This window comes from Bos indicus x Bos taurus, chromosome 11 (genome assembly GCF_003369695.1).
Source record: "Bos indicus x Bos taurus breed Angus x Brahman F1 hybrid chromosome 11, Bos_hybrid_MaternalHap_v2.0, whole genome shotgun sequence".
Classification (NCBI taxonomy): domain Eukaryota; kingdom Metazoa; phylum Chordata; class Mammalia; order Artiodactyla; family Bovidae; genus Bos; species Bos indicus x Bos taurus.
In genome coordinates this window covers 37,316,377-37,329,544 of record NC_040086.1, presented here as the reverse complement: position 1 = coordinate 37,329,544, position 13,168 = coordinate 37,316,377, and the positions used below count along the sequence as shown (strand labels likewise).

Genomic DNA, 13,168 nt, shown 5'->3' with positions numbered 1-13,168 from the left:
TTATAGTTCCAAAGTACTAAGTACAAGGCAATCCTCTGTGGTATTTCTACCAACGGCCACAAGCTCTGAATGTGGAAGAAAAAGGGAGAGTTGATTTGGTCATGGTTTTCTAAGAACTTTATTCCTATCTTTTGCATTTCTACGAACAGAAAGACTTCCATCGCATACTCGGGAGTGGCACCTTTTGAGCTAGTTGACAAGGCTGCTCTTTTAATGGCGTAAGTCTTCAAGCATCTTTCAAACATATCATCCCAGAGCTCCACAATTCCATCCTTTCCACCTGTTACAAAACCCTGTGAAGGCACACATCAGGATTATATACACATCAAAGTGACAAGGACCCACCCAGTCTCAAAAGGATCCCCCCTTGGGTAAAGAAGCTTAGTCTGTCTTTTCTTCCTAAGTATGGAGACTGAAAAACCTGATGATAACATCATATTTTCTGGACACACCTCTCATTTCTCTAGTGCTATTAAACACTTTCTCACTGGGTGTCCATTTCACTTTCTTCAGACCACTGATTCAAGTTTAGCACCCTGGATTTCGGATGGCTGTTTCCGTGTCCAGTTCCCTGACTGGGATGTGGACTGCTAGAGAACAGGACCAGCCTCAAAGTTTGCAGAGTTTCTGATATCTCATGCTCCTGCTGAATAAACTGGAATTAATGTCACAATCAAAAATGATTGCTAACTATTTTTAAATATTTACTTCCAGGAAAAACATCATTATTTCTCTATTAAGAATAACAAGTATTTCATGTAACAAGAATATCTTGCTCTTCTGTTCATGAGATATCAATTTCTACCATAATTAAGATCCAGATTAATTTTTATAAAACCTGGAAACTATAAAGCCTATACTTTATTGGATATTTATTTATGTATATTATATATTTATTTATGTAATATCCAATATACATATTGGATATTTTTTTGCTAGACAATGATCTTTATTCTTATTCTAATTTTATGATTTCTTGGCCTTATTAGTTTTCCTTTCTGGCAACTACCAACTGTTCTTAGAAATTTTTTAAAAAGAAAATTACTGACTAATTCATTTTTTTTCAAGTTTTTTTCAAGTTTTTTCAAAAACTTTTAATTTACTTCATTTCAATGATGTTGAAAAGGAAATAATATTTTGAAGTTATTACATTAAATATCTTAAATATCCTTATTTATCCTTATTATAGATTGTGAACCTATAGACATTTACTCCCAAAATTAAATCCTGCCTTTTCCCATGATCTTTAAGCTTAAGTTACTAAGCAATAAAAGAGTTTAAACATGCTATATCACACCAACTTCCAGGCCTGCAAAAATTTTCTTTCTGCTTTAATCTTTTCTAAAATTTGCAGTTTAAACAAAACAAATTTGCTAGTGAAAAACAGCTTTACCACTAAAACAATCATTGTAATTACACATCTAACAAGAACCTACTACTATAGCAGAATCAGCATATTTACCTGGGAATAAGCAAACGCAAAATGAATCTTCTCTTAATATGCTGTATTGGGTGGCTTAGGCTGTTTGGAGGTCAGATAACATACATAAACTGGAACCATCAGCAAACTAGCAGTGAATAAAACACTTCTATTTTCTGGCAAATTGATTGAAGGAAGTGTTTTAAGAGCGCTGAAGGTAAGTATGATCTTTTTAAATTAAACAGAATTTTTTTTTGGCCATACGTTGAACATAAGGGATCTTAGTACCTTGACTAGAGATGGTACCCATGCCCTCTGCAGTGGAACCATGGTGTCCTAAACACTGTATTGCCAGGGAAGTCCCCAGTGTGATCTTTATTTAGAAAGAACAAGAACAACAACACCGAAAGGCAGGAGGTTAGCGGGACAGATCAGGACAAAGACGAGCCTGAGTAGAAATACAGCTGGTGTGATGGTTAACCTTGTGTGTCAACTGACTGGCCGCAGGGTACTCAGATTAAAAATGACTCCTGTGTGTGTCTGTGATGGTGTTTCTGGATGAGATCAGTATTTGAACTGGCAGACTCATTAAGCTGCCCTGCCCAATGTGGGTGGACATCATCTAATCCTTTGAGAGCCTGAATAAAACAAAAGGTAGAGGAAGGACAAAATTGCCCTCCTTTTATTCTGATTGATTGAGCTGGGACATCTTATCTTTTCCCAGCAGACTAGGATTTACAACATTGGCTTCTCTGGTCCTCAGGCCCTTGGACTTGAACTCAATTACTCCATCAGCTTTTCTGGGTCTCCAGTTTGCAGATGGCTTAGTGAGACTTCTCAGCCTCCAAAACCACACGAACCAATTCCTTATAATAAGTCTCCTTTTTGTACATGTATATCTCTGTCTATATCTACATCCTACTGGTTCTGTTTCTCTGGAGGAACCTGACTAACACAGCCAGGACTCTGACACACTTATTAAAGCTGAGCCTGTCTACACAGGAACAAGCTGGTTATCAATATAACTTCAGGTCAAATTGATAGGAGGGACAATAATCCAGCTACTAGACACTTCCAGATCTCTGCTTATTATGCCACTGAGGAGGAAGACTGTATAGAAATATTTCTCAGACTCTTGCTACTGTGTGCCTACATTTATCTCAGCACTTCTTAAGGCGTTCTTAGGAGAGACAGCCAGGAAGAATAAGTGTGGAAAAAAGAAGAGACAAACTGCACATAAAGAAATAATTATAAACGAAAGAGAAACTTAAATACCACTTGTGCTTCGCCTCCATCCGTGACAACTACATCCCAATTCAGAGAGCACTGTTTTTACACACAGGCATCCTCTTGGTGTGGACCGTGCTAAGCCTAATTTAAAGTTCTAGAAAGCTAGTGAGGAAAATAGACCATACCTTATCCAATGCATACATAGCAAACACAGGCCCGTCATGAGCTTTCACTGTCTTCAGTAGGAGAATATCTTTCCAAATAAAAATATCTCCAGTAGCTGCTCCTGAGAACACCAGATCTTCCATTCGCCCATAAGAAACACACATCATTGTTTCCAATTTTCCAACACTTCCAAAAATTCCTCTCTTAGAGGTGAAGCCCCCACCTGGAGTGGACCAAGAGTACTTAATACTTTTTGAAAAACTGACACCTTCTATGAGCATTTAGAATGACTATCTTCAGTGAAAAATCCACTGTGTCTACATTGCTTTGTTTAGTTGCTAAGTCATGTCTGACTTTTTTGTGACCCCATGGACTATAGCCCATCAGGCTCCACTGTCCATGGGATTTCTCAGGCAAGAACACTGGCAGGGGTTGTCATTTCCTTCTCCAGGGTATCATCCTGACTCAGGGATCAAACCTGTGTCTCCTGCATCCCAGGTGGATTCTTTACCACTGGGAAGTCCCATGTGTCTACATAAAGGTGTATAAAAATGGCAGAAAACATCAGAACAAAAACATTATCAAAGGTTTTCTCCTTCTCGCATTAATTCAGTGTTTATTGAATCCCTACTTTGTGGCAGGCACAGTGGTCGACATTGGGCTATAAAGGTGAAAAGAAACAGTTTCTGCCTTCAAGGAACTCAAGGTCTGGCTGGGGAGAGAATGTGACATAATCCTCTAAGCAAGGCTCAGCGCAGGTCTGTGCCAGCCAGAGGGAGGAGTGACTAAGTGCCCCAGGAAGCCAGGCAAGTCTTCCTGAACGCTGACCGAAGGATGAAAACAGCAGCAGCTGTAATGTAAAATGGAAAAGTGTTTTGTGTATCTTTTGCCCTGATTTTTATTATGGCAACTTCAGGGTGAGAAAACTGAATCACTGTGTAGGAGAAGAACATCAGGTTCGTTCCTCATATATTCACATCTCCCTGAGCTTTCCGACCAGCACTAAGAAACCTAAACTCATTCCAGACAGCTGTGTGCAGGCTGACTCTCCAGACATGGAGGGCGCCGTGACCTTTTCTTCAAAAGCAGAAAGCACTGAAGCAGCAGCTTATTTATGTTTTGTCCAGTAAAAGATTGGGATTGATACCAAAGCCAAAACTAAGAATTCAGAAACAATCCTAATAAAAAAGTCTGACTTATTAGAAGAATAAGATATTCTTCCATGTTTTGTCCTATTATTTACTCATGCTTATTATCAGCATTATAAACCACAAGTATTTATTTTGACCACTTACTGTGTGTAGTGTACAGTGTGTGTGTGTGTGTGTCAGGGGTTAATTCATGTGCTAAATGTAGTGATAAAATAATAAGAGAACCCTCAAAATACTAAAAATTTTGTCCACCCAACTAAAGTGATTATTTCCTGCTCAGTAGTCCAACATAACCACTGCTTTCAGAACAATGATGAAATATAAAAATAACTATTCTCAGAGCACAACATTTCCAAAACTCTCTAGACACTGATGAATATGCATAGCATCACACAGAGTGTTCTAAGCTTCACAGCTCAGACGTTGTTTGGGAGCAAACATCTTTTAGGCATATTTTAATTTTAGATTGCAGAGAGAGGCTAGGTAGTGCTAGTGGGTTTTTTTTTTTCCCAGCTACAGTAAAACTTTCAACCACATAAGTGATAAACCCAAACAATACCTGCTTGTTGCCAGAATCTGATGTGCTTGATCCCAACTGTTACCAGTCTGTCAACATGGTGTGGATTACACTTTACCACAAATATCTTATCTTTATGTCCTCTGTAAGACACAAACAGGGGGAAAACCCTAGTCTTGATGAAAGCACTTCTAGAGAGTTTTATTTAGAGCATGCATTTGGTTTCACTTTCATTAAGCACATCTAATAGGACAAGTAAATTACTGCTAGAAGATGATTTAAGATACACATGGTGGGGTGTGAATTAAAATAACGAGCTTTGGCTTTTCTTTGCATATTTGAGCCCTTCTTACTCTAACATTGCTACTAGAGTCTACTAATTATGCTTCAAACAAATTAATGAAACATTTAAAATGGATCAGAATGTCTCCATAATATAAAATTAATGCTGCCACTATAGAATTTAATCCTTAGCATACAGAGATCTTGTAGAATATATTGTAAAAGGGTATTAATGAGAAACTTCAAATGTAATATTCTTGCTGTGGAAGGCATAACTTTGGGTTAAACAGAGTTTCAGCTAGAAGTGTATTCATGAGAAACTGAAGACCCTGGCTTACGTTCATGGAAAGACAAAGGATGTCATATTAATTTAAGGCACTCAAGGATGCTATGCATTCAAAATCTAAGTTTATAACCCAAGAGGCAGAAGGACAAATATAGAAATGAGGACTGACTGTAGGCTGCAGCTGTAAACTGGCATTACACTGTGCCTGGGAAATTTCTGTTTCAGAGTATAAAGTAATCACATTAAATTTAAGGATTTACTGATCTTAATGGACTATGTGATGGTCTTCTCTGATATATTAGGACTTAACGTTTATTATTAAAGGAAAAGCTATCGATAAAAAAGAACATGACTAATTGCCCTTATGAATACAGATTTTAAAATCTTAAATAAAATACTAGCAAAGAGACTCCAACAACACGTTAACAAAATAGTACACTATGACCAAATTCAAGGGTGCTTCATTATTAAGGAATCGAACAGTGCAATTCATCATATTAATATGTGAGAAAAATTATGTTATCATTTTCAATGATGCCAAAAAGGTATTTCACAAAAAATCTAATGGTCACTTATGACTTTAAAAAGTACTCAACTAACACTCAATAAAGTAGGAATTAATGGATGCTTTAGAATTTCTCTTAGACTTTTATAATTCCATGCAGTTCCTAACTCTCACTGAGAAATACAGATTCATTCAAGACCAACTATACACAGACTGTCTCTTCAATGTCATGTGCCACTATCTTTTCTTTAAAAACAGAATGTGCTAGAACAGTAGCTTCTCCTTGGTGTGCTTGTGCATGTGTGAACTTGAAAGTCAGATTCCTATTTAATGCGATTCCTGATGAAAGTCAGATTCTTCATGTTATTCCCAATAAAGTCAGGAACAAGACTGTCACCACTACCATTAACATCATACTGAACATATTATCTAATGCAATTAGACAAAGTCTAACAAATTAAAGACACAGGAGCTAGAATGGAAGAGGTAAAACTATTTCTATCTGCAAATGATATAATTCCATGCCTAAAAAATCCAAAAGAAAATAAAGTAAAAACAACTACAAATAAGATAATTTAGGAAATTTACAGTACATAAAATCAAATCCAGAGTCAATAACCTTACTATATATTTACATTATCCAGTTGAAAAATACATTGGAAGAAAGAACTATATTTAAAACAACAATAAAAATATCAAGGCATACGTTTAATAAGAACTGTGCACTAACATATAAATGAGTATAACAACAAGGGGAAAAGCAACCCATATTGGTAATATATATAGAAAAACATTCCATGTTCTTGAGCTGGAAAACTCAATCATAAAGATGTTAATTCTAGCTTTGTTTATGAATTCAACCTGATTCCAAAAGATAAGAGCATTTGCTAGTCCTCTTTTCATATTCTATTGCTCTTTTCAGATAAGAGTGTCTGGTCTTTAATTTGGAGCTAGACATCCTGATTTTAAAGTTCTTATGGAAGAATAAAACAACAGTATGGCCAAGAAAACTCTGAAAAAGAAAAGCTAAATGGGAAGAGTAGCTCTCCTAGGTATTAAAATAACTTATAAAACCTCCATGATTAAAACTGTGTGGTATTGGTGCACAAGTGACTGACAAGCTAACGGTAAAATAGAAAATCTAGAAAGGGACCCAAATGAATATTAAAATGTAGCACATACTAAAGACAGGTCTCAAATCAATGTGGGGGGCGGGCTGAAATGAATACTTAAAATACATGGTGTATGTTACTAAATGCTGGCAAGGATGTGGAGTAACAGGAATTCTCAATCATTGTTGCTGGGAATGCAAAATGGTACAGTTACTTTGGAAGACATTTTGGTAGTTTCTTACAAGACGAAACATATTCTTACCATAAGATCCAGCAATCATGTTCCTTAGTATTTATCCAAAGGAGTTGGAAACTTATGTCCACACAAAAACCTGCACATGGATGCTTATGGCAGCTTTAAACATAACTGCCAAAACTTGGAAGCAACCAAGATGTTCTTCAGGTGAATGGATAAAAAAACTGTGGCACATTCAGAGAACGGAGTATTATTCATTGCTAAAAAAGAAATGCTGGGCATACACACCGAGGAAACCAGAATTGAAAGAGACATGTGTACCCCAATGTTCATCGCAGCACTGTTTATAATAGCCAGGACATGGAAGCAACCTAGATGTCCATCAGCAGACAAATGCATAAGAAGGCTGTGGTACATATACACAATGGAGTATTACTCAGCCATTAAAAAGAATACATTTGAATCAGTTCTAATGAGGTGGATGAAACTGGAGCCTATTATACAGAGTGAAGTAAGCCAGAAAGAAAAACACCAATACAGTATACTAACACATATATATGGAATTTAGAAAGATGGTAACAATAACCCTGTATGTGAGACAGCAAAAGAGACACAGATATATAGAACAGTCTTTTGGACTCTGTGGGAGAGGGAGAGGGTGGGATGATTTGGGAGAATGGCATTGAAATGTATATAATATCATATAAGAAACTAATCACCAGTCCAGGTTTGATGCAGGATACAGGATGTTTGGGCTGGTGCACTGGCATGACCCAGAGGGATGGTACGGGGAGGGAGGAGGGAGGGGGGTTCAGGATGGGGAACACGTGTGGTGGATTCATGTTGATGTATGTAGGCAAAACCAATACAATATTGTAAAGTAATTAGCCTCCAATTAAAATAAATAAATTTAAATTAAAAAAAATAAAATAAAATAAAAAGAAACGAGCTATCAAACCATGAAGGGACATGGGGGAACTTTAAATGGATACTACTAAGTGAAAGAAGCCAATCTGAAAAGGCTATATGTTATAAGATTCCAACTGATTTTCTGGAAAAGGCAAAACTAGGGAGACAGTTAAAAAAATGAATGGTTTCCAGGATAAAGAGGAGCAAGGAATGAACAGCCAGAGCACAGAGGATTTTTAGGGAAGTGAAACTATTCTGCATGATACTATAATGGCAGACACAAGTCATCACACATGTGTCAAGACTCACAGAATGTGCAACACCAAGAGTGAACCCTAATGTGGACTGTGGACTTTGGGTGACAATGATGTGTCAATGTAGCTTCATCTGTTATAACAAATGTACCACTCTGGTGCCAGGTGTGGATTTGAAGGAGGCTGGAATAGTGGACATATGGGAACTCTATTATCTGTACAATTTTTCTATTAACTTAAACCTGATTTAAGGCAATGGCACCCCACTCCAGTACTCTTGGCTGGAAAATCCCACAGGCAGAGGAGCCTGGTAGGCTGCAGTCCATGGGGTCGCTAAGAGTCATACACGACTGAGCGACTTCACTTTCACTTTCCACTTTCATGCACTGTAGAAGGAAATGGCAACCCACTCCAGTGTTCCTGCCTGGAGAATCCCAGGGACGAGGGAGCCTGGTGGGCTGCCATCTATGGGGTCGCACAGAGTCCGACACGACTGAAGCGACTTAGCAGCAGCAGCAGCAGCAGCTTTGAAAAATAAAGTCTATATAAAAGGGAAAAGAAAAATGGTATTTGGAATACCTTGATAGCTCTAAGGAGAAAGGATAAAATTGAATCTGTGTCTTGAAATAAGACAGACACTGGGATAAATTCCAAATGATTTAGAGATCTAAATGTAACGATGGAGTGATGGCAGATTAGAAGAAATCATGAGTGATTTCCTTTGAACCTGAGGACAGGGAACACTTTTCTTAGTCTCAAAATCTTGAAGCAGTCAATATTGCTAAATTTGACCACATAAAAATAAAAGCCTTTGCATGATGAAAAACATCATAGCAAACTCAAAAGACAAATGACAAACTAAGTGAAATACCTGTAAGCTAGAGACAACAGACAAATAACCCTAATATTTACAGGACTACTTCCTGTGTGAAGTGTATTTCAGAGAAACCAAGTGGTTCATGGGGGGAAACGCTTCTTTATAGAAGAATTCTAGCTAGTATGAAGAATGAATAATAGAATTAGAAAATTATCATCTTCAACCCTTAATTAAATAATCAATTTAGCCCAGAGTTGTAAATGGAGGTCCAACCATTAGATAACACATTGATAGGAAGCTTTCTAATGGGAGGATGAGGCTGATACTACTAGAAACCACAATAGAGCTGAGTATTACTAAGAGTTGGAGAACCAGACATATGGGGGCAGTGGCGTACCATGGGGTAGACTGGAATGGTGATCTGCCCTGAGAAAGAGGAATTCCATCCCTGTCACTGTTTAGAATTGCTGGCTCAGGAGAATAATAAAACAGACTTACTTTTAGTTGGTTTTATTATTCTTAAAAAAATTCCTACAGATATCACAAGCACTACTGCTTGTACCTGGCAGGTACTGCTCCCACTGCCCCTGCCCTCTGGCATGCCACTGATTATGCTGCTTCTGATAGAGTCAATCATGAAGTACGGATTAGATGTGCTCATGCTCTTGACTGAAAAACTGAACTTAGGAGAAAATATCTGCAAATCATATATTTGATAAGGGACTGATATCCTTTGGAGGGAATGATGCTAAAGCTGAAACTCCAGTACTTTGGCCACCTCATGCGAAGAGTTGATTCATTGGAAAAGACTCTGATGCTGGGAAGGACTGGGGCAGGAGGAGAAGGGGACGACAGAGGATGAGATGGCTGGATGGCATCACTGACTCAATGGACGTGAGTCTGAGTGAACTCCGGGAGTTGGTGATGGACAGGGAGGCCTGGTGTGCTGCGATTCATGGGGTTGCAAAGAGTCGGACACGACTGAGCGACTGATCTGATCTGATCTGATATCCAGGATATATTTTTAGAAAAAATTACAACTCAATAATTAAAAGGCAAATAACCCAATTAAAAATGGACAAAATATCTAAATAGACATTGATACAAAGAATGTATAAATTATTAACATAAACTTTAGAGAGAAGATGCTAGAGAAAACCAAAATGAAAAGTGAGATATCACAGATATCACAGATATTACAAATTATATCCCCTACATATAAAAGACCATTGCTTTGCTTGCTCATGTCTATACAATGGCAAACAATTAAACAGTTGGGAAAATCTTTTTGGAGAGCACATTTTCAGTTCAGTTCAATTGCTCAGTCATATTCAACTCTTTGTGACCCCATGCACTGAAGCATGCCAGGCTTCCCTGTCCATCACCAACTCCCAGAGCTTGCTCAAACTCAAGTCCATCGAGTCAGTGATGCCATCCAACCATCTCATCCTCTGTTGTCCCCTTCTCCTCCTGCCTTCAATCTTTCCCAGCATCAGGGTCTTTTCCAACGAGTCAGCTCTTTGCATCAGGTGGCCAAGTACTGGAGTTTCAGCTTCAACATCAGTCCTTCCAATGAATATTCAGGACTGATTTCCTTTAGGATGGACTGGTTTGATCTCCTTGCAGTCCAAGGGACTCTCAAGAATCTCCTCCAACACCACAGTTCAAAAGCATCAATTCTTTGGCACTCAGCTTTCTTTATAGTCCAGTTCTCACATCCATATATGACTACTGGAAAAACCTTAGCTTTGACTAGATAGACCTTTGTCGGCAAAGTAATATCTCTGGTTTTTAATATGCTGTCTAGGTTGGTTATAGCTTTTCTTCCAAGGAGCAAGCGTCTTTTAATTTCATGGCTGCAGTCACCATCTGCAGTGATTCTGGAGCCCCCCAAAATAAAGTCTGTCACTGTTTCCATTGTTTCCCCATCTATTTGCCATGAAGTGATGAGACTGGATGCCATGCTCTTCGTTTTTTGAATGTTGAGTTTGTAGCCAGCTTTTTCACTCTCTGCTTTCACTTTCATCAAAAGGCTCTTCAGTTCCTCTTCACTTTCCGCCATAAAGGTGGTGTCATCTGCATATCTGCACATTTTAATTTTCATCTAATTTCTTGATGTCATAAAAACCCCAGTGTTGTTTCTCTTGTGGCTAAAATTCTAAACTGACTGATGATGGCATGTCAATGTCAACACCTAAATAAAGAACACTCACTGAATTACCTCTGTCATTTTTTTCCTTTAGACATGTGTTAAATTTGTATGGAAGTTGCCTACAACTCTGTGTGTGTGTGTGTATAAGAAAAACAAAACAGAAAGAGTTTCATGTCCTACAACTGATGGAATAAGAATGTAGGAGAGTCAGTACTGCTGCCCTAATACAGGGCAAGTCCCTATGCCTGTGTCAAAGGTAATTTACCAGGTAGGGCCATATGCAAAGGTAACCCACAACTGGAAGACTGAATATTTGATTTATGTCTCAGCCCAAGATTGAAAATAGCTTATAATACAGAATAACAAAGAATAAGCCAGGGAACAATGAGAAGAAGAAAGGGAGATGATATATTGGTGAGTGGGGAAAAAAAGCAAGTTACAGAGCAATATGTATAATATTCCATATATGAATAAAACAGATAAAAATACCCACAGAATATGTATCCAAGAATACAGGCTAAAAATGTTAGCCATAGCTATGTCTGGGTAGTAGAATTATGAATCATTTTCTTCTTGGAGATTTTCTGTGCTAACTTTTCTATAATCATGTATTATTTTGAAAACAGAAGACAATTAATAAATGTTATTTTAAAAAAGAGATCCATATCTTAAAAAAAGGAAAGGTGTCACTTTCATATTCAGGAGACTTGATCACATTCACTAAATGTATGTAAGGGTAGGGACTTAAACTAGATCAAGCAGCAGAGTTAAAACAGTAGTGCATACTCTGAAAGTACATTTACATCTCCACATGGCCCTGTGTTTTGTCCCTAAAAGTAAAAACACAAGTACTTTTCAATGTTGAAGTATTCTTGTTATGCACACCATGATAACTTGTACCTTTTGCCTAAGGTCCCCACTGTTTAAACTTCTGAGATGAAGTTTGTTAATAAAAGTCATTGTCCCTGGTCTTGTTACTGGTGTGATAGAAATCCAAAAAAAGGGACATGGAAGTGCCTGATCAATTGTCCTTTTGTTGTGTCCCGAGCGACACTGGTATCAGGCTATTTCATTACTGCCCATAAGAGACTGCTCTTGGTTGTTAAATGGGTTACTTGTATACCAACCTTGAAAAAGAAAAAGAGACTAAACAATTCATTTGTAATGGAGGTGACTGAAGTCATTCATGAAAATTAACAAAGATCAACAAAAAAGTGTGCAAGGAGATTGGTTCAAGTCTCATCAAAATCTGTAATAAGATCTTTATGGGCTATATCTGAACCTGCCTGATTTCTATGAGTGGATGAAAACGTAGGTTCACTTAAACACGCTGACAACTGACGGGTGGCTATTTGGAGGGGGGGCAATACGTAAGCCTCAGGCAGCAGGCAGCGCCACAGGTGATACCGTCTCAGCCATGAGCTATGCCCCTCCTCTCATGGGGAATCTCATATCCTGGGTCATGGGCACTACTGTGGAATATTGCCTGCCAGAACCCACAACCTGCGGGATGCAGGTCTGCTGTTGAGCCTGGCTAGGTGATGGTGGCAATGACTGAGACACAGAAGAGCAGAGTGAAGGATATCACTGAGTTAGCCATCCTCTGAGAGTAAATGAGACCCTTGGAGGAGCTATGATGACTCCCGGGAGTCAGTAAGGTCCCGTCAGTGAAGTATTACTCCTTTTTCTTTGTCACTTCTTTCATGGTTTAAACTGTGTTTAAAGTTTGTATCTTTAAGCAGTCTAATCCTCAGGCCATAAGTAGAATTTTAATTTTTTTTGTTTGGTTATTTATTTACATAAATATCTATGATTGTTTTAACATTGTATAAATATTATTTATTGCTTAAAAATCTAGTATTCAACCAAAGAACTTTAACAATCTTTGACACACCTTCCTGGAAAGAGCACTGGATGAATGTTACATCTGTGAAATTGTTCTCTGTGGGTAATTCTGCAGGTGTCCTCTTCAGGGAATGTGACATGTGGCTTTGGAGCAATTCCAAAAATAAATGGCATTATTAACATAATGATAAGTTGCTTTGTGGTAATTAAATAGTAGTAACACTAACAAACATATCAAATATATACTTCTAAAATATTAATATTTCTTTCTTCCACTTTTATTACTGTTTCTGGCATACAAGTAAGCCAATCAGATTTGCAGAGGGT

The 13,168-nt window shown here is 37.9% G+C and overlaps 1 protein-coding gene across 6 annotated transcripts in view; it reads right to left on the bottom strand.

The window, feature by feature from the left end:
• The window catches only part of EML6 (EMAP like 6), a 285,324-nt gene that overhangs the window by 76,037 nt on the left and 196,119 nt on the right, over positions 1-13,168 (bottom strand). For all 6 annotated transcript variants that reach the window (XR_003513347.1, XM_027555299.1, XM_027555300.1 and 3 more), the window contains exons 18-20: positions 4,526-4,626; positions 2,836-3,038; positions 182-293 (exon numbers count right to left, since the gene is read on the bottom strand). Coding sequence is in view for 5 of the 6 variants with exons in the window: in XM_027555299.1 (XP_027411100.1) it covers positions 182-293; positions 2,836-3,038; positions 4,526-4,626 (416 nt within the window). In the remaining variant the exon portion in view is untranslated. The remainder of the gene's footprint in view (positions 1-181; positions 294-2,835; positions 3,039-4,525; positions 4,627-13,168) is intronic.